The sequence below is a fragment of the Papio anubis genome, chromosome 14 (genome assembly GCF_008728515.1).
Source record: "Papio anubis isolate 15944 chromosome 14, Panubis1.0, whole genome shotgun sequence".
NCBI lineage: Eukaryota > Metazoa > Chordata > Mammalia > Primates > Cercopithecidae > Papio > Papio anubis.
The window spans coordinates 40,338,551-40,360,021 of NC_044989.1; the positions used below are offsets into that span (position 1 = coordinate 40,338,551).

The 21,471-nt window shown below is 38.5% G+C and overlaps 1 protein-coding gene across 30 annotated transcripts in view; it reads right to left on the reverse strand.

Annotated features, from left to right (window-relative positions):
* Positions 1 to 21,471, reverse strand: part of SLC8A1 (solute carrier family 8 member A1) — a 386,709-nt gene that overhangs the window by 52,656 nt on the left and 312,582 nt on the right. For 10 of the 30 annotated variants that reach the window (XM_009184063.4, XM_003908546.5, XM_009184065.4 and 7 more), the window contains 5 exons: positions 13,317 to 13,423; positions 9,828 to 9,848; positions 9,380 to 9,397; positions 9,261 to 9,275; positions 4,941 to 5,009 (listed from right to left, as the gene is read on the reverse strand). In XM_009184063.4, coding sequence (XP_009182327.1) covers positions 4,941 to 5,009; positions 9,261 to 9,275; positions 9,380 to 9,397; positions 9,828 to 9,848; positions 13,317 to 13,423 — 230 coding nt within the window. Of the gene's footprint in view, positions 1 to 4,940; positions 5,010 to 9,260; positions 9,276 to 9,379; positions 9,398 to 9,827; positions 9,849 to 12,664; positions 12,769 to 13,316; positions 13,424 to 21,471 lie in introns of all 30 variants that reach the window. The other 20 variants (XM_003908547.5, XM_031655122.1, XM_031655112.1 and 17 more) reach the window with 11 other exon arrangements.

Consider the following 21,471-nt stretch of genomic DNA (forward strand, 5'->3'; position numbering starts at 1 on the left):
GGGTGAGGCCTTTCGGGAGTTAAAATACTCACTGACCATGTGAGCATAATTATTTCCAGAACCACCATGTAGCTTACAGTCCAGGAGAGGATAGTGGGTGCTGAGAAAATGTTAATGGTTACAAGAGCCCATTAATGAGGGGAAGCTCACAGTTGGCTCTCTCTGTGTGAAGGTCATTAGGATAAATCCCAGACTGAAAAGGCCATGCACATAAGAAGGACAAACACTGGTCCTATAATTACCCTTATCCTTTAGGCCTAGAATGCTGAGACTAGACAAGCTACTACTTCTTAGATTTAAGTGGAAGGAACATTGTCTCCAATGAAACAGTGTCAGTGATATGGAAAGACCTCAGCCCTGATGGCCTCATTTCTAGGACCTCTGGACAAAGTGTCTCCAACAGGGGGCTGTTGACTGAAGAGACATCCAATAAAAGGGATGTTTGGTCCTGGCTTCCTGCCTGGTGCACTCAAACATTAGCTTCTGTAGAAGTCCATACCTCCCATTACCTCCAAAGACCCATGGCCTCGGACCGTGCTATGGTGGCTCCATTATTGCTTTAGCAACTGGTGCAGGGAATGGTTCCTCCTAGGCTAGCTGCTCACTGAGGGCAGGGAGTGAATGGGCTAGAGGCACTGCCAGCATTTACTATTTCAAAGGTCAAAACCGAAAGGCAAAAGCGGAATGTAGCATATTGATTAATTCTTTAGTATATATTTTATAGTGTCTTCCTAAAAGCCCATTTTAAAATCTGCTTTCCTAGCCTCAGCGATTACAGGACACCAAAGAAATTAGACAAAGGCTAAAAATAAATGATTTTGGATGGCCAGAAGCTGCTGAATGTTAGCAGAGGCAAAGGAGAGGGACAAGGATAAAAGTGGTAATATTTTTTTATAGTAGGATTGGGAAGTTACGACCCAAGGGAGGGCAAAGGGTTCTGGTTCTCCAAGATTTGTCCTTGCAAAATTATGTGTGTCTAGTCAAGAGAGTTGACTGAGATACATGAAGTGCAATTTACCCAGCACTGAAATTAATAATTTTGATTACCACTGCTTTCTGATCCTTGAACAGGATAATGTTATTGGTAGTTTTCGTAGCAGTAGTTTATGCTAGCATCTTTGTTCGAACCTTTGGCTGAACGTGGATGAGTTGAAGACTTACACAGAACAAGAATGGTTTTCTCAGAAGGAATATTACAACTTGGACACCTATTTAAACTGAAGCTATTGGGGGAGAATATTTATTACAGCCTTCTTTTTGTAGTTTACTTATAAATGACAAGTTGCTTTTAATGGGACTCAAGGCAATCTGCATAGAAAAAAATAGAGAAATTACAAAACAAAGGTGATATGGTAGCATTGTTAAGCGTGGCATTTCTCAAAACTGAATTGGTTTTGATCATGGTATTAAATAACTGGACGTGCATTAAGTAAATGAAGTCAAATCATACAGTGAGTGAAAAGGTTCTTTCTTTTCCAAAAATCCTTCAGTCCTTCTGATCAGGAAGAAATGCTTAATTTGGTGCTCTTATGTCTGTAACTAGTTTCTAATATCTGGACTTGTACATTTTAAGATAGATAGTCACAATAGTTCTCAGGTATAGAGCATTTGCCATTATCTAGCTACAATTTAATAACTTTTGTTCCATTGTAAATTTTTTTTTAATTTTACTTTCTATTTGTGGCAAATGATACTAGTTTTCCTGTGTTAGTGACTTAAAGTTTTCTTTTAAAAACAAACTTAGTGGCCAGGCACGGTGGCTCACGCCTGTAATCTCAGCACTTTGGGAGGCCGAGGTGGGCGGATCATGAGGTCAGCAGATCGAGACCATCCCATCCTGGCTCACACAGTGAAACCCTGTCTCTACTAAAAATACAAAAAAAAAAAAAAAAAAAAAAAAAAAAAACTAGCCGGGTGTGATGGCGGGCACCTGTAGTCCCAGCTACTCTGAAGGCCGAGGCAGGAGAATGGCGTGAACCAGGGAGGTGGAGCTTGCAGTGAGCCGAGATCCCACCACTGCACTCCAGCCTGGGCGACAGAGTGAGACTCCGTCAAAAAAACACACAAAAAAACAAAAACAACAACAAACTTAGTAAAGTATAAACATGAGGCAATTTTTAAAAATTACATTAAGTAAATAGCATAGTTAGTATGCAACCAAAGTGGTATGGGAATGACAAAAATTAAGGAAATATGATGTTAACTTATTTCATATTAACCTAAAAAACAGTAAGGCACACTGTTTCTATCATTTGCTACACTCTTGCTTCAAAGGGACTTGGATTTCTTAATTCCACACTTTTATCCCTTTGTGTATTCACCTGGAAAAGCTTCACAATTTTCATTTGGTTAAATCTTACTTATCTTTCAAAACCCCACCACTTCTGGTATGAAATAACTCCCTATTGATGAGTGAAGAGATTTAAGAACTACCACTCTAACCTTATATTAATTCCTTAATATTCGTTGCATGTATAAAGCATGGACATTTTCATATACTGTTTTTTAAATTTTTAATTATCTTTACATATAAATATCCAGCACATAAACTCACTGAGATAGAACAGTAAGTTTCGTTTTGCTTTGAACCGTCCTTGCATCCTCTGGCACCTGTTACACTATATGGAATATAGTAGGTGCTCAGTAAGTATTTGCTGTGTGACTCTCCAACTCACTGTTAATAAAGCCTCTTAGTTGCTTGACCTATAAAAAAAGGATCCTATTTTCATTGAGCACATGTCATTGTACTCCATACCTTGTCAGCAGTTCCCCCTCTACTTTCCAGGAACTTATGATGTAATAGGGACAGGAATATACGATGGACAACTTCTAGGCATGATAAGGACTAGGGGACCAGGGTTGGGGAACAACTCAGTTGGCCTAAAGAGAGTCAGGGAAGGAAGCCTTCCTTCCCTTAAGGAAGCTTCAGGAAAGAGGAGTTATTTGAAGTTGACCTTGAAGCACATGTAGAAGATTGCCTGGTGAAGGTGATGGTAAGGATGGCTGGGAGGTGGTGGAATGAGGAGGTTCATTTCAGGCAGAGAGAAATCAAAGTACAATGGTATAGGGTCATGGAAGGGTCAGGGTCGTTTTGACTTAAGTATTATAAACTTTTATTTGTAGGTAACTGAGAAATGGCAGCTGTATAGATTCTATTATTGCTCTACAGTTATACTGATAAATTCAAATTTATGGTCTCGATTTTTGACTGGTAAAAATGAGAGCTAAGTCTAGTTTTTAACAGAACTGTTTTCTGTCTTTAGATACTTTCTGTTGAATAGGGAAATGGTTTAACAGCATTTGTAAAATTTTAATCATCTATTTTGTTTCCTTTTCTCTTTGGGCATTGGATCAAAAGCGGATCATTTTACTATGGTTGAGGTCAGTTTCATTTCTTTACTTCTGCAGAGTGAGATAACATGCTGTGGTTTCAGTTTTGTTTCTCAGATGGAAAATATACTCTTTCTCCTCCTGAGTGTACATGCACACTTTTAAAATTCGCCATATTTTATTGAGAAGTTGGGAATGGATTACATAACATCACAGTCTTAACCAATCCAAACAACTTTTGATCAAATGCATAATTAACAGCTACTGTTAAAATCAATACTGACAGGACATAAAACAATCCTAGAGTAGAATCACCAGTGGGGGATCTCCCTTCTCCTGAGTAATTGATTTCGCAAACAATAGCAAATAATGAAAGCTTATAGGTACCTGGCATCTGGGAAAAGCAGCATTTTGAGAAAGCTGTTTCTAATGCTCTCTGGTTCAAGCTGCATTTTGAAGCAGTGTCAGTGTAAGAGATGAAGCGCTGGGAGTGTGAAAACAAAACAACCCGTAAGGTCCATCTCATTATCAAGATCTTTACCTCAGGGGACACTGCTGAGAGTCTTTAACGGAGTCACATTTTAAAACTGTACAAACAATGTAGAATTTAGAGAAGCGTACAAGGCCAGTGGTGGGACAGTTTGCTCCAGATCATTTTGATCCTCCACTCAGAACTAGCCTGACAAGTCAGAAAGCAGAGGTCTCTTTTGACAATTTTTAGCACGTGGCTGGCCTCTTTGATTGGAGGCTAAAGTGACTGATGATATAGACCCAAATATTATCTCTAATGATGATATTTGGGCTCTAAACCTATAATAGATCTGGGACAGCTGTGTAATCCTCTAGTCACCCTGTCAATGTCATTTATTTCCCCTATGGAGAAACCCCACAGATGTACTATCATCTGTGCATATCTGGCTAACACCATGTTGCCTGGGGGCAGCAAGGGCAGCTCTGGGAAGAAATGCAGCTCAGCTTTAAAAGAAACTTCATGGTTGGGCACTGTGACTCATTCCTGTAATCCTAACACTTTGTGAGGCAGAGGCGGGTGGATTGCTTGAGTCCAGGAGTTCCAGACCAGCCTGGGCCACATGGTGAGACCCCATCTCTACAAAAAGTACAAAAAGTAGCTGGGCATGGTGGTGCACACCTATAGTCCTAGCTACTGAGGAGGCTGAGGTGCGAGCATCCCTTGGGCCCAGGAGGTTGAAGCTGCAGTGGGCTGTGACTGATTCCACCATTGCACTCCAGCTTGAGTGACAGAGAGAATCCCCATCTCTGATAAAGAAACTTCATTATACTTGGGATAAAAACTGATGTGTGAGATGAAATATTTGCAAGAAATCTGGAATATATTGAAACTCAGGAGAGAGAGGCCATGGGATCAGTCTTCTCTGCAGGCCGGTGCTGGCCCCTCCTCAGTGCTCCTTTTCTGCCCTCACGTGGTTGTGTTTTGTTGTGATCCACCGTACCACTGGCTGCCAGAGAAGCTGCAGCAATATTTAGCAATGTTTTAGAGAGGAGAGGGGCTAAAATGCATGACTCTAATGTCTTTAAGATTAAAGAACTCTTGGAGGCTTTGGTTTTCAAGATCATGATGAAATGAGTACCTGTAATGGTGATTACAGTAGAGAGAATCGGATGTTCTCTAGCATGAACCTTCCTGAAGACAGGTTGGCCTAGCAAAAGGACAGGCAGAAAAATCAGCAGAATGGATTGCATTGATTTGCTATCAGAGCTCTGTGGAATTAGTAAGCTAAACATTAAAACCAGATGCACACATCACAAGCAATGTTAGTTTGGGGATTAAATGGTCATAGGTCACCCCTAGGTAGGTCACAGAAGGGAGTTCTGGTGGAGGTTACTGATGGAGATCATTGCTCAGAGATGAGCGAGTATTTCATGAGCCAAACCAAACTATGTTAACAAACCACAAGCCCCATGGTAGTGAGTACAGCCAGATTCCTACAGGTATCTTAAATGTTATACCAAGGTCCTTCAAGGTACCGCTTCCGGAAGCATCATGGAACATCAGAAGGTATAGTGGCAGGTGTCTTGGTTGTGAAGCCAATTAGTGCCAACAATATAGCCTTGAGTAGGCCATTTCTCCAGTTTTTCCCCATGTAAAATGGTGGTAATAGTACCTGCTCTATGTTACAGGTTTGTCTGAGGGTCAAGTAATACAACACCTGGGGATATGCTTACTACATTTATTTCCTGAGCAGTCTGAAGGGGAGAATGTTATGTACACCTTCAGGTTTTGCAAAGGTAGGCCATCATCACAGCAACTGTTTGGATAACCTAGGGTTAACCTAGGCCTACGGGGTTCTCATTGAACTCCCGGTTCAGCTGACTTCCAGATTCACTTGCTATTTGCCTCTACCAAGAGCTACCCATAACTGACCTGGGAATCATGAAATTCAGGATTCAGTGCCACCCCTGCCATATGCTTGTCATCTAAACTTGGGCAAGGCCTTTCTCCTCTCTCTCAGGCTTCTCAATTATAAAGTGAAGCTGAATTTGAAGGGGCTTTGTTCCTCCAGCCTACATACTGAAGTGATGAAAACATTTTCAACTGTCAGAATTTTCATAGTTTGGCTTCCTTAAAAAGGCTTGTGTCTTATTAAGTCTATTATGTGCTGAGCATAATATGATTAGAGGAGTAATATTAAATAGGTATACCGACTGATACATAATTTTAATTAGAGAACTCTATAGTTGTACATCTTAGAAGTTTTGGGGGATCAAACATACATTCTTCTCTCCATATTGAGCCAGAATACTTAATTTATTAAACTATTCATGTTGATATCGTCCAGTTTCCCCCTTCTGGGGTACTTCTCATTTTTCATTCAACTGGAATACATAATGATGGAATTTATTAGATATATGTGGGTTTTGAGTAGAAAAGGGGTTCAATGTATAATTTCAAGATGCAGGTAGAAATAAGCTAGAGGGGAAGAAACAGGACAGTGCTAATATTTAGAGTGTTATCTTGTCATATGACTGGAAGACCAAGGGGGAATGAGATCATAGGCCCAAACAAGGGCCTTTCAATGAGGCAAGGTCTGGAAACAATAGGTAAAGATCTGCAGATTCTAAAAGCACCTCCAACACTTAATGTCCACCACTAATGAGATCTCTGAAATATTGGTATTAGGTTGTGGATCAGATGACTTTTTCAATTTCCATATATCCTGCTTCAAATTTAGATTTTCACACTCAGCTGCACAAGCCCATGTAAAAGCTGCAGGCAAACTCCCAGGGCTAGATTAATTCTTCTTACTGCCCCTGAAGTCAAAGCCTTGACTTCAAAGCCTCCAACTGACTTCAAAGAAAAGTTCTTTAGGGCTTAAAGCTGCTTTTCGCTGTAGACCTAAGTTTTAGAACTGTCCTCAGGGGCATCAGTAGAGAGTGGATTCTAAGCATTCTGGTTTGATTTAGGAAAAGAAGGGTCATGTAAAGTGAGATAGTTTCTTAGAAAGTAGGAATGGACAGGCCAGTGTAGAAATTCCCAGAGTTTTTGAACATTCTCTTGTTCTAACTGCATTAATTTCAAGTCTTGGGAAGAGGTGATGGCAACAGGAAACTGCCATTTCAGATTAAAGTTTCAGCCATAGGAAGAACTTAATGAACTACATGAAATGATAAGAAACTTCTGGAGGAGGTGACTCTGTCATCTTGCATGCCAGATGTGGCCAAGGCAGGAAAAGTTGGACATTACCAGAGATATTACAGAATTTGATGCAAAGAAGTTCTGAGAAAAGAAAACTAGGATCCCATTACCTGAGATCCTAGAAGAGAGGATGGTTCAAATGACATAGAACGAAGGCCCTTAAAAAAAAATTTGGACCAGGCACAGTGGCTCAAGCCTGTAATCCCAGCACTTTGGGAGGCTGAGGCAGGCGGATCACAAGGTCAGGCGATTGAGACTATCCTGGCCAACATGGTGAAACCCGTCTCTAGTAAAAACACAAAAATTAGGTAGGTGTGGTGGCACGCACATGTAGTCCCAGACACTTGGGAGGCTGAGGTAGGAGAATCGCTTGAACCCTGGAGGTAGAGGTTGCAGTGAGCCAAGATCACGCCACTGTACTCCAGCCTGGTGACACAGCAAGACTCCATCTCTCTCTCAAAAAAAAAAAAAAAAAAAAAAAAAAAAAATCCTGACATATTCAATAGTAAAGAAAACAAAACATAGTGACGTGTTTGAATATGTTTCTAACAGAGCATCTTAGTAGCCACAGGTTTTTAGTTAAGGTCTCTTTATCAGATTTCACAGGATGGAAGGTGCTGTTGGATGGTATACTATTTCTAAAATGGTTGACTTAAAAACATTATTACTTCAATTCAGTCATGAAAACTGGCTTGCCAAATTTCTACCTTCCTCAGATCTCCCAGGGATAACTAATTTATCCTTGGGTGACAGAATTAGAGTATTTACAAGGGGACCTCAAGCAGTTAAAATGAAGGAATGAGAAAAAGGAGATAAAAGTTTTTTAAAAAATGGAGTATAAATTCCTGTACTTGATTTTAAAAAAAACTTTTAGTAGTGCAGATTTGGGGAGATCTGACCCAAAAGAGCTTCAAATGAATCAGATTTAAGAAATCCAACACAAAGACTTGTCCTGTTTAACATTTTTATCCCTTTCAACTTCTGTCTCTCTGAGAGTCTATGAATCATTTTGTCATTAAATGCCACATCTGGAGAGAAGCAGTGGAGAGCAACAGCCCATGTGAAACTGCCCGCATTTAGAAAATTCTACTTTGGACAGAATCAGATTGGAACTGCTTGTTCATGAGTTTACACTAACAGTGGATTAAGTTCATCCCAATTCCTGATGTAGTATTTTCATGATCAGAAATTTGAAGTATATTTCCTTCTAAATATTTTTGTTCAGATCTCTGATTTCAAAATTTTGATATCTGCACAATATATTGGAAAAAATTGATATTGGCACAGTATATTGGAATATATCACATACTGATACAGAATGTAGGCCATTAAAGACATCTTCAGCCTACAGCTTCAGACAAATCAGATCTACTGTTTAAATATTTCTCTCTCTCTCTCTAAATGTGCACAGATGACTAAAAGGGTGAGAAGATATTTAGAGACAACAGAGGGTGCTATAAGGAAATATCTTTGTTTTGTACACAAGAACATAGTTTTGGAGTTGTACTAAATAATGCAATCAACACAGGCTGAGTACCATTCTAAATTTAAGTGTTTGAAACTTTTTTTTCATTTCTGATTTTGAGTTTTTATAGACATTTTGAGTTTTTATAGAATACTTCGTAATATACTTCAAGTGGCAGAAATATTACTCGTTACCATGTTATTAATACTAAAACCTAAGTCCCCAGAGGGACCCTCAGATTGGTGTGGTGGGATGAGGGGAAGGCTCTGCTCAACATATTATATGATGTATTATAAATTATGCATTTACATACATAATTTATGAATGAAAATTTATGTGTTAAAATGATGTATTTTTACGTATTTCCTCAGCATGTATTTTTATGTATTTCCTCAACATGGCATTTATGTGTTATTAGGATCCTAAGCTTGGACCCTGGATCTATCTTGGATGTCAGCTCCTATGTTTCTCTGAGGCTAGCAATTGTGCCATCTTTATTCTGGTGCTCTTCGGAGCCTCTATCAGGGAACCGTACCTTATCAGCACTATGTGAACATGTGTAAATTGATCAGTGTCAAAATATGAACAATTACAGTTTCTCCATATGGAATGCTTATAAACACAACACACACACGTTATTAATTTGTAAAACGTTAAATGTGTAAAACCAGCAAGAGCACACCATGTGCCACAGTTAAATATTAATGCAAGTTACGTAAGGTGTGGGTTTGGATTGATGGTTGAAGGGTATTTGGGGAAAAATAAGGAACATTAGAAAAATAGTCTTACCATACAGGTATTTTCCTTCATTAAAAGCAAATAAAAATGAGAAATTTTTTTTAATGTAATAACATCTGGTGAGAACAGACAGTAAAAGTTAGATAGCATTAGACTTGAAAAATTCATACCTGTTATTGTGAAGCCACCTAAAAAGGAAAAAAAAAAAAAAAAAACAACAAATGTTATAATTTAACTTACATTCTGCATAACAAATACCAGTGACATCAGACTGCCTGACAACCCACCCAAGGTACTTGCCAAATTATATTTACAATTAAGAAGACTAGGAAAACATTCATGACTGAATCACTAATCATTCTTTTAAGATTATGAGATTTAATGCACAAATTTAATTCTTGTGCATACCTAAGAAATCATTGATTTTTTAAAAGGTTGTACTAAATTAAAAATGCAATACAAACTATTTGACCTTGACAAAGTGAGGCCAATGGCCCTAAACAACAATCTTGTTAGCAAGTCAAGAGAAGTAAAAGTCACAGAGCTACTATATCACCTGGCAGAAATGGAAAATAATCTAGAAAAATGGAAAGGAAATGCAAGAAATGAAATGCTTACCAAGCTCATTCAATAACAGGGCTGTGAAGGAAATAGACAAAGACAAACACAGAATAAGAGACCAGATGAATAATGAAAGTAAGAGGAATATCAGCAGAAAGAAATCCAGGCAGATCTGATTACAGTGGTAGGGAGCCACTGCTAAAAATGGGTATACCCCAAAGAAATATAGTGTTGGGAATATTTCTGAATAAACAATCCCAACTGAAATTTCTGAAAATGTGTGTGATTGAATACACATGTATATATATGTGTGTATGTGTGTATATATATATATTTCACTTTATATATAATTTCTTTACATTTCTTTTTTTTTTTTTTTTTTTTTTTTTGAGACGGAATCTCGCTCTGCCGCCCAAGCTGGAGTGCAGTGGCCGGATCTCAGCTCACTGCAAGCTCCGCCTCCCGGGTTCACGCCATTCTCCTGCCTCAGCCTCCCGAGTAGTTGGGACTACAGGCGCCCGCTACCGCGCCCGGCTAGTTTTTTGTATTTTTTAGTAGAGACGGGGTTTCACCGTGTTAGCCAGGATGGTCTCGATCTCCTGACCTCGTGATCCGCCCGTCTCGGCCTCCCAAAGTGCTGGGATTACAGGCTTGAGCCACCGCGCCCGGCCTAATTTCTTTACATTTCATAAGACATTTCTAGTATATATGTTTATACCTAGAATATAAATCTAGTTTACCAAATACAGTAGAAACATTGTATGAAATTCATTCTTAACTTGATATGAGTGAGGCTTCCTCATTAAATATTGCCTGGGATTTGGTCAATCCAACGTATGGAAGCCTTAAATCATCCAGGATCTCGGGTATCACAACTTTTATTCAGTAAGTATAGGTGGAACATCCTGGGAAATTCCATTTTAGGTTCCCTGCCTGGAAGGGTAGTTTAGCCCAAGGTAAAGCACTATCTTGGGATGCTCTATTTGGATGATACTTTGTCCCCCAAGAATTGCTTATGTATTAAAATCCTAAAAGCTTAATGGTCCCAGGAATTAACACCTATGTGTGTCCTTATCTGTGACTTCTGTAAATTATTAGATAACCAGAATCCTTCTAGTGGACATATAATCCCAGGAAACTGACAGGGCATTGGGTGGGGGGGAGGGGGATATATAATTTGTCTTTCAGGTTACGTGCTTTAAACCCAGAATGTACTGTAGCACTTTATTTTAGTAAAAGCAATCTTGCTAAATATATCAAATTATTTCCTGAGTTGAACAGGGGAATGTTACAATTACTTTTTTGGGCCCAGTTTTCTCTCTAATGATAGTGGCATTAGAGGATATTTTCTTTAAAAAGTCAGTTATTTATAGTGACAATCCACTTGGAGGGTGTGAAACTGGATAGTGCTACTAAGGAATTTTAATTTGCTGTTACATGAGGGCATATTTTACTAAAATGGCAATTGAAAGAGCAGAATCCAATGATGCTCCTCCTTGCGATAAAGTTCTTTGGTGGAATACATTAGAAGAAAGTGTTTTCTCCTGTATGTTAAGGAGGCATTTTGGATCCCATCTTTGTAAGAAATCAGCACAATTTTCTGGTCTCTTTTTCTTCCATCTACCATCTATGGAGCAGATTAAATAGGCTGCATTAAAATGGGTCTTGAGTGCTCCTTTTCCCATCACTCCAAAGACTCCTGTCGCCATCTTGAACTTGATTAACACAGAAACATACGTGTTTTTTTCCCACCAATGGACTCTGAGGCCACGAATGTGGGATACATTTTCCTATATGTCTACATAGCAATTAGTCCTATATATTTTATTTTTCCCTCTACATGTAAAAGCATATATTTCTTATAAAGTGGCCCATCTCGTCATATCATACTGTCCTCACCAATTGTTTGTATGCAATTAATAAGAGCTATTAATATGTGGTCTGTTCATTTTACACAAGTAAATCACCAGAATTCCTTTAAAAATGGCCACTATTAGAGGATAATTTTATGAAGCCTTATTAACAATTGAGAATAAGAAATCCTCTGTAAAACTGATACAAGATTGCTGTCTTTCCTATGAAATATAGGCCATATGTTAACAATCAGTAAAATCTAGTTATAAAGGACACTTTTTTTTTCTATTATATATGTTAATAATTTATTCTATAAGTATCAAGAGATTTTGGAGCATAAGGCTAGGTAGGCCTTCAGCAAGGATTAAATTCTTACTGAAGGGCCTTATTCTTCTGATCAAAGAAAATTGATATGACTGTGGTTTCATAGATATGGTGCCTTTTAAATGTCGTATTTGATGATACAAAAATATGCTAAAATGAGCACTAGAATATTGAAAACACTACTCTTTAAGGATCTTGGTTCTTATTATTTTTAAACTGTGTTCTCTAAAGAAGCCTGATGATTGAATTCTGAAGTTTCCTGTTAGTTGCCATTAGGGTCATCTACTAATACTAATAAGTATTAAGTAGTTTCTTTTTTCCAGCTTTATTGAGGTATGATTAACAAGGTATTAAGCAGTCTTTATCACTAAAATTTTAGGGGAGATTTAATAATTGGAGTGACATTTTAGAATAAACCGTGAGTAGTGAAAAACTAAACACATTCTTTTATATAATCATTTCTGAATTACAGAAATCCCTTTCAGTGTTATTAAATCTGGTTACAATCAAGGTTAGTTGGCATTTCCTGAAGAGAGTGGGCGTTGCCTGTTGCACTTGTGAATTAGGGAAGGGAAATGAAACTGCTAAAGCTTCAAAGGCAATGAAGTATAGTACTTGGAAGCCGAGGAAGAGGAGAGAGTTAAGTGTGAGAGTAGGGAGACACGGAGAGAGAAGAGTACAATTTCTCGCTGGTATGTCTTTGTTTACTCTCACACCTTTCATTCCTCTTCTTATCCATTTTGGTTCCTCAAGCACAAGGGAGAAACTGCACTCTTTCTCATATTCCTCACGGTCAAATATTCTAATGGTAATGATCTTCCTGTGGGAACACAAGACAAAGGCAAAACAAATGGTTGGAGTCACACGCTCATGCTCTTGGTGTCCACCAAGCTGAATGTTACTGTGATGTTATGGAGGGAGAACTGGCAGCACATGGGCCTCCTGAAGTATGTAAAAGGGCATCTTGGGTACTCTTGGCTGGCCCCCATTAAGTTTTCTTTGCTAATTTATCACTTTCATGAATTATTCCTGCTTCAGTTACTGGTCAGTAGGTACCCCAAAATAGGAAGATAAATCAGAACGTTGCCTTCCTTTTGGCATTGCATGGCATCTACAGCCACTTTCCCAGAAATGGACACTTGATTGACTGCCCTGAAAATTAATCTCTCAGACGTTAATGTGCAGCACAACCAATGCTGGCTGATGTAGCTACAGGCCTGCCCACTGTGGCTCAGCATGAGATCTGTGCCCTGTTACATAGGTGGAGGGATGTGTGCATTGTAAGTCATGTTCTGAAGAGTGTAGGCATCCAGGGGTGGCACAGGCCAGCAGAAGCTGTTGGGCTCAGCCCTGGAGCAGCTCCCCCACCTTTCTTCTCACTCATCTCCACCAGGCGGGGCTCTCCAATCTCAAGGAAGAAGGTCTTGTTTTTCTCATATTCCTCATCATCAATTACCTTGACTGATATTGTTTTGCTGAAACAGAGAATAGAAATTGACGAACAAGGGGAAGAGGAAAGAAAAGAGAAGGAACATAGAAAAGAGGAAAGCAAGGTTAACCAGTTGCACTTTCAGACAAACAGTAATCGAGAAACTTCTGTACTGTGAGTTTTTTCTTCAAGAATGGATATCAGATAGGTATGAAAGGTCAGAGATTTCACCCAATGCATAGCTCCCCTGCCCAGGGCCACAGAATTATTTTAGGCAAAATAGAGCATTCAGTACTAATAGGTTTGTCATCATCATAAGGAGGAAAAGCAGAAAAACACAGATCACAATAAAAAGAAAAGAAGAACACATTAATTTAGTAAATACCTTAACCAGTGGATTGTCTAAGCTGTGCCCTGGAACTTGCTCCTTTAGAACAAGTCAAAAAATCTCATCAAGATATTAATAGAGTTATCTCTGGGCAGTAGGCTTACAGGTCATTTTTTTTCCTTCGTTGTGCTTTATTATAGTTCCAAATATAATATTTTTATCATAAATTAACAATAAATGAATAAAAATATCACAAAGAAAATACAGTCAAATTATCTCACCCCACCCAATGTCTTAGAATCAAACTCTTATTCAGGTTAGTCAGATTCTCCAGCTAGACCACAGCAGGAAGACAAACATGTTTTGTTTGTCTTTCTAAAGATGGAAGCTGTGGCCTCACAATAGCTGTTTTGAAAGTGGGGTGGCAGCAGGTGGGTGTCATGATTTGTAGTTATTTTCATTCTTCCAAAGTTGAGTTTTAACTTTCTATGAAACATGCCATTTACACTACTTTCAAACGTCACCAATACACCAAGGTGTTTTGATGAGAATTCTTCCTGTAATCCAACCTTTAACAGTTCTTGCCTTATGGTCCTATGGCTATGAGTGACTGACAGGCAGGGAGGACAAATGCAAATATGCAAATCTCAGGTTTCCATAAGCATTCTTGATTACTCTGAAAATAAACCAACCTAAAGTTACCTTTTAATTAATAAGGGCTTAAACACTTCATATACTACAACTTATTAGAAACCTCTTAAACACTGATTTGTCTTGAAAAAATGTTTCCAATAACATTGGCCAAGAACAATTCTGATCAACGTTTTTGAAACAATGAGTGTTTGTAGACACAGAATTTTAACAGCATGGTCATTAAGTTTTTTTTAGGTCTTCTGGAAGGAAATTGGTTTATAATCTTGTTTTTATTTTATTTATCCAAGTCATTAAGTTTTCATTCGATCTACGCCTACTAAAGAATATCAGTCTTCTTTCCTAGTTACTTTTAATTCTCTGAATTTCCCAGTCCCTAATGCCAAATGCTTAAGTCTTGCTTTTTGGCTTAGCATTGTAGACCTGAGACCAGATTATTGGTTCTGGTACCCTGAAACCCAATAACGTACTCTCTGTTCCTCAGCTAGAGAACACCCTTGAATGATACTCACATTCCAACGTCTCACTCCTAAAAAGCTGCAGCTCATGAAACTCCTTTCCTTTCTCATATCTGTCCTCAAATACTGACACTAGATGAACAGCTATAAATGAGTAAAGCCACAATCATTTTCTAAAGAGTGATTAGATATTTACAAAACTACCAACAGTATGATAATGTCCAGTTACATGTATACTATAAACAGCTCTATCCTAACTTTTAGAATTATTTTTTAAAATCACCTATTTAGTATAAAAAAATTAGCCCACTGTGACTAAACTAGAATATTTAATTTTTCCCTAAAATCCAAAAACTATAAAATATTAGAGAAGGCACAGGAGGATGGATGTAAGGAATGATGATTATTTGATCATTAGAACTGAATTTGATGTTGCAAAAATAGATCAAATTTACCCCACACAAAACTGCCATATGTCTATCCTCTTTGTCAACAAAACGTATGCATTTTGGGTATTCATTTCCATCTCGCAGTCTTGCAATCTTAAACGTTAGTTGTACATTTCTACAAAAACAGCATGGTGAGAGCAAAGGTAGGAAAGTGTTGATGGACAATAAAAGGGCCATGCTACTGTTCTCTGGACTTGATGGCCCAACATCCATTATCAAGATGCTTCATTGTAGGGTACATCAAACTGAAATCCCTCATTGTGAGAGTCATGTTGCAATATTCTTGTTAGCATTACTTAAAAACATCTGATGTTACATTTCTCCATCTTGTATTTGCAACCCACCCTGCATCTCATCACATATTTAATTGGATTATAGAAATAAAGTACAGTGGGGATGGTAGAAGTAGCCTTGCTAATAAGGTGAACGTTTGTGTAGAAAAGGTACCTGTTTCATATTCACAAATCAACTTATTCACAAATAAATCAAACAACATATTATTGCTAATCCTTGGTGAATATCATAAATATTTAAATCCTCTAATGGCTTTCTTTTCTTTCCTTTCTTTCTTTCTATTTTTGAGATGGAGTCTTGCTTTTGTTCCCCTGGCTGGAGTGCAATGGTGTGATCTCGGCTTATTGCAATCTCCGCCTCCCAGGTTCAAGCGATTCCCCTGCCTCAGCCTCCTGAGTAGCTGGGATTACAGATGCCCACCACCATGCCCAGCTAATTTTTGTATTTTTAGTAGAGGCAGGGTTTCACTATGTTGGCCAGGCTGGTCTGGAACTCTTGACCTCAGGCGATCCACCCGCCTCAGCCTCCCAAAGTGCTGGGATTACAGGGGTGAGCCACCACACCCGGTCAATTTTCTATATTCTGAGTAGCTGATAAATGTGGGAAATACAGTTATATAGCGCCACACAATTTGTCTGCATATAAAATAAGCATTTATGATTTATCACTAGCATATCCCTATTCATAGGATCACAATTCTTAGAAAATTTTGAAGTACTTGATAACTATGACACTGAAAAAATCAAGGATGAAGAAAAAGAAAAAAGTACTTTTGTAGGTGCCTGGCAAATACATCTAAAATAGATGGAATTTGCATAATGGCATATCATTTCAAAATCATTAGTAATAGAATCAATAATGCTTCTGACAGGAAGAGCCACTAAATTATATATTGATTTCACTCCTCTTGCACAGTAAAGCTATTAATAGGAAACTTGATTATTAAAGGACATTTCAGTGGATCTAAAGTGGCAGGATGAAGTCAGTCCTTATGAATTAGCCCTTTAAATCAACAGAGGCAAAAATCAGAAGGCACTGGTAATGTTCACCTTTTGCTTCAGAACAGAACAATTTCTCCCCTTAGCAAAGGTAGTAGAGGTGAAATAAACCAATATAGTTTTTAAAGGAACACATCCTTGGGATGTCTCCTTCTCACTTTCCAGAGCCTAATGCATGAAAGATATTGCCACCACTTCTTCCTTCACAGGGGATAGTATGTGAGATGGGGTTGGTTTGGTGAAGATGTCAGTTATTCTGGCTTGATAATCAGCAGAAGCATGTTCCTCACAGTTCTGCAGTAGAAAGAATCTCAAGGACTGACAGAACCTTGAATGTCCTCCAGTTGGCCCCATCGCCACACCAATACCATGTCCACAGGACTTTTGCATTGTCACAAGGACTCCAGCTCCCTGAAAACGCACATCCATTTTGGCTGTTCTGTTCTGTTTACCAACAGGGAACATAGTTGTTGCTACTTCTTTTCTTTAAATTGACAGGTTAACAAAAACAAGACTGGAACTGTTGGGTAGACACAGCCCTTCATCCAAATATAATTCTTGCATTTTTACTGCACTGATAAAGAACAAATAGAAAAACTGGTATCACACAACTTCCAACTATTATAATTACTATAAAGACAGGAAAACTCACTTCTTTTTTACAACTTTTCAAATTTGAGCAGTATACTATAAAAACTGTAGTTTCTGGAAACTAGCAAAGCAGTTACAAATAGCATTAAAATATTTCTTAATATTGCCAAAATTTTTATGGAAGTACATTTTGGTTCTATTTCTAAAAAAAAAAAGAAAGATAAATTTATTTAGTGGAAAAATACTGATCATTCCTTTTGAAGTTTGCAGTGCCTTTTATTTGATGATACCAAACCAACATCTATACTTTACTTCCCAGTCTCTCTCTCTCTCTTATCTTATGTGTCTCAAAGGACCCGAACACCTTCAAACAGACTACCAAGGAGTTCTTATATCTGGTTTTGACTCAGGCAGGCAGACAGAAAAGAAAGACGTGGCTTTATTAATGAGAGCTGAAGAAGAAAGTCTCTTCGAAATGTATTTTAGTTTCTCATTGTTAACCCAAAGTGGTACCACAGTCTCTTTTTCAACTTAAGCCTCAATTTGTCCTTCTGTGGTTTCTTTTCTTTAAGACTGCCCTTGATGTTGGGAGAAGATGAGGAAAGGATGAACTGGAGGATTAAAGAGAAGAGACTCCTCCATTTTAGATCCTTAAACAAAAGATTTTAGTGAGGATTTCACATATTTAGATGCTTACGGTTGCTTTTTGTCTTTTAAGATTTACCCTCTCCTTAGACATACTCAGAGGCCAGTGGAATGATAGGCTCTTTGCATTTCTTAATTCACAGATCTTCATAACAGCCCAAGAAGTAATTCTTACTACCTGAGATTGACAGGGAAAACGACGACTCTCAGAGACCTTGGTAATATCCAAGGTCACAAAGTGAGTCTCCTGTGGCTTCAGGAACCGAAACCTTTAAATTATATGACTCAAAATCAACCAGTAGGTCCCTTATTCATTCAACTGTGCAGTATTTTTATGGCCACTTTAAAGGATCTAGATCATTACTTTAATATCAAGTTTTATTGTTTCATCTTTAACAAAGAATGACTGTATGAAAATGATAGAATCTCAATTCTGTTTTTAAAAGGACTGCAGCACATGTTATATTCCATGATGGCTGCTTTAAAAAGTTAAATCATTGAGGAGATAAAGGTTTAATTAAAAAGAGCCGTGAGCATGCAATGGTTCACCAACTCTGAGAACTCTGAATAGTCAACCAGCAGTTTCAGTGTCAGCTTCACCTAAAGTGCGGGACTTGTTAGAATTGCAGAATCATAGGCTCCATCCAGGCCCACAGAATCAGAATCTGCATTTTAACAAGATTCTCAGATGACTCATGCATGTTGAAGTCTGAGAGGCACCAATCTAGAGTGGACAATGGGTTCTTGTTATTAAGTTGGATGATAAACCAAGAGGCTGGTAATAGTTGGGCTTGTGTTTTGGACCTGGCTGCATATTAGAATCACCTGTGGGATTTTGCAACCTATAAATGCCTAAACCCACTCCAGATCAGTTAAATCAAATTCTGCTTGTGGGACCCCCAGCATGAATATAGATTTTTAAAGTTTTTGGATAAGCACAGTGGCTCATGCCTGTAATCCCAGCACTTTGAGAGATCGAGGTGGGAGCACAGCTTGAGTCCAGGAGTTTTAGACCAGCCTGGGCAACAAAGTGAGATCCTGTTTCTATGAAAAGTCAAAAAAACAATACACATGCAAAAAAACCCAAACAAACAATAAAACAAACAAGCAAACCCCTCCCCCCACCAAAAAAAAAAACAGCTGGGCGTGGTGGTGCTTGCCTGCACCCCAGCTACATGGGAGGCTGAGGTGGGAGGATGGCTTCAGCCCAGGAGGTTGAGGCTGCAGTGAGATGTGATCATGCCACTGCACTCCGGAACTGCGAGACAGAGTGAGACACTGCCTCAATCAATAAAAATTTTTAAAAATTAAAAGGATTTTAGGTGCTTCTAACATGTAGCCAGGGCTTGCTTTAAAAAACTACATTAATAATATACACAAAGAATACATAGAATTGTAAGACAGTAATAGTCAAAACTAAATTTTAGATCTAATTAGCAAGGTAGGTGGAAACATGGGAAAATCATTTTGTTTTGTCTTTTACTCCTGTTCTTTTCTGGATTATAAAATGTACTTGAAGTTGTTTTCCCCTCTCAGGAAATGCTGGTCTCTGCAGGCAACCTTAATAGTACAGGTGAGAAAACACCTTTAGGATTCAGGCATCAGAGTTTACACTCATGCATAGAGATTTCCTTCTCAAGAAAGTGATGGGAGCTCTGGTGAATGTTTTTACACAACAGTGATTATATCTGGGGAGTAGACAAATTAAGCATTTCAATTGCCACGGAAGACAGTAACGCCTCATGTCCCCGCCACAGAGCCTCTGAGCCATGTCAGTGAAGGGCCATGTCAGGAACTGGAACTTTCCCACATGTAAGCCATCACACTCCCAGACTCCAGAATAGAACTGACCCAGGACTGACCACGCATGAACCTGGCAACTTCTCTGACCATAATGAGTTTGAAATTTGATCCATAGTATACTTGTATACTTGATGTTAAAAACTTCAGGATAAACTTCTCCTACAGCTTAAAAAGACAAACTAACCAAAAATTAAAAAAAAAGAAATGGGCAAAGGATCTGAATGGCATTTTCCACAGAAGATAAACACAAATGGCCAATAAATATATAAAAACATGCTCCACATAATTAGCTATCACAGAAATGCAAATCAAAGCAACCGGGAGATACCATGTCATCACACTCACTAGGATGACTACGATAAAGAAGACAGACAATAACAAGTCTTGATGACAATGTAGAGAAATTGGAACCCTTGTACACTGCTAGTAGGAATGTAAAATAGTGCAGCCACTTTGGAGAAGCCCTCAAAAGTTTAAAAATAGAATTACCATGTGAACCAGCAATTTCACTATATGCCAACGAGAATTAAAAACATGTATTCATACAAAAACTTGTGCATGAATTTTCATCGCAGCATTATTCGTAATAGCCAAAAAGTGGAAACAACTTACGTTTATCAACTGATAAATGGATAAATAATACGTGGTGTATCCACAGAAGGGAATATTATTTTGCAATAAAAATGAATGATGTATTGATACATGCTACAACATGGATGAACCCTGAAAACATCATTCCAAGTGAAAGAACCCAGACATAAAAGGCTACCTGTTGTGTGATTACATTTATAGGAAAAGTCCAGAATAGGCAAATCCAGATACAGAAAGCAGATTAGTGATTGCCTAGAGCTGGGGACTTGGAGACAAAAGGCCAGGTGGGGTGGAGGGAGTTGGTGACTGCTGATGGGTCACCTTTCCCTATACAACTATAATCATAAGGAGGTCTGCTGCCTTTGCAAAGTCAATAGCTCTGTTCATATCACCTTGAGCATTCTCTAGTGCTTTTGTTGGCATTTACTTCTTTCTACATACAAGCGATGATAAGCTTGCCATGGGTTGCCTTTGTATCATTTGGTTTAAATTCCTGGTGCATTTTAAGCCTTTTTTCCTTTCACAAGTTGATTGGTGAGTTATAGTGATTTGGGGTTAGGGAAAGGAAGGAGCAGTCAGAGAAGATCCATGCATATATTATCATTTTCTGTTAAGTGACCCAAATCAACTCCTCTGCCTAGTAAACGTTTCAAATGGAATAAGGACAGGTTGCTATTCATATTATTTCCACTAATATTTTTACATCATTTTTAGATTACTGGTGAGATATTTTGGGCATGGATTCAACTGGGGATTTGCTCAATATCCCATGCTAGGATAGTCATAGAAATAGGACTGAATCATGACTTAAGTCTATTGTTTCCTTTCTCGAAATCTTGAGAGAATTAATCCTGAACTCACATTATCCAGGTTTGTAACTTGGCTCTGTTACTTTCTAGCTAAGGTATTTGGGTCACTTTTGGCATCTTTCTAAACATCAATGTTATAATCTATCAAATGAGGATAACAGAACTCACTTCACAGTGATTATGATGTTCACAGTGTTGTGATGATCAAATAATGGGTATCATCATTTATCAAACGTGGATAATGAAATTCACAGGTTGTTGCAAAGATTAAATAATATATTGGCCGGGCGCGGTGGCTCAAGCCTGTAATCCCAGCATTTTGGGAGGCCGAGACGGGCGGATCACGAGGTCAGGAGTTCGAGACCATCCTGGCTAACACGGTGAAACCCCGTCTCTACTAAAAAATACAAAAAACTAGCCGGGCATGGTGGCGGCGCCTGTAGTCCCAGCTACTCCGGAGGCTGAGGCAGGAGAATG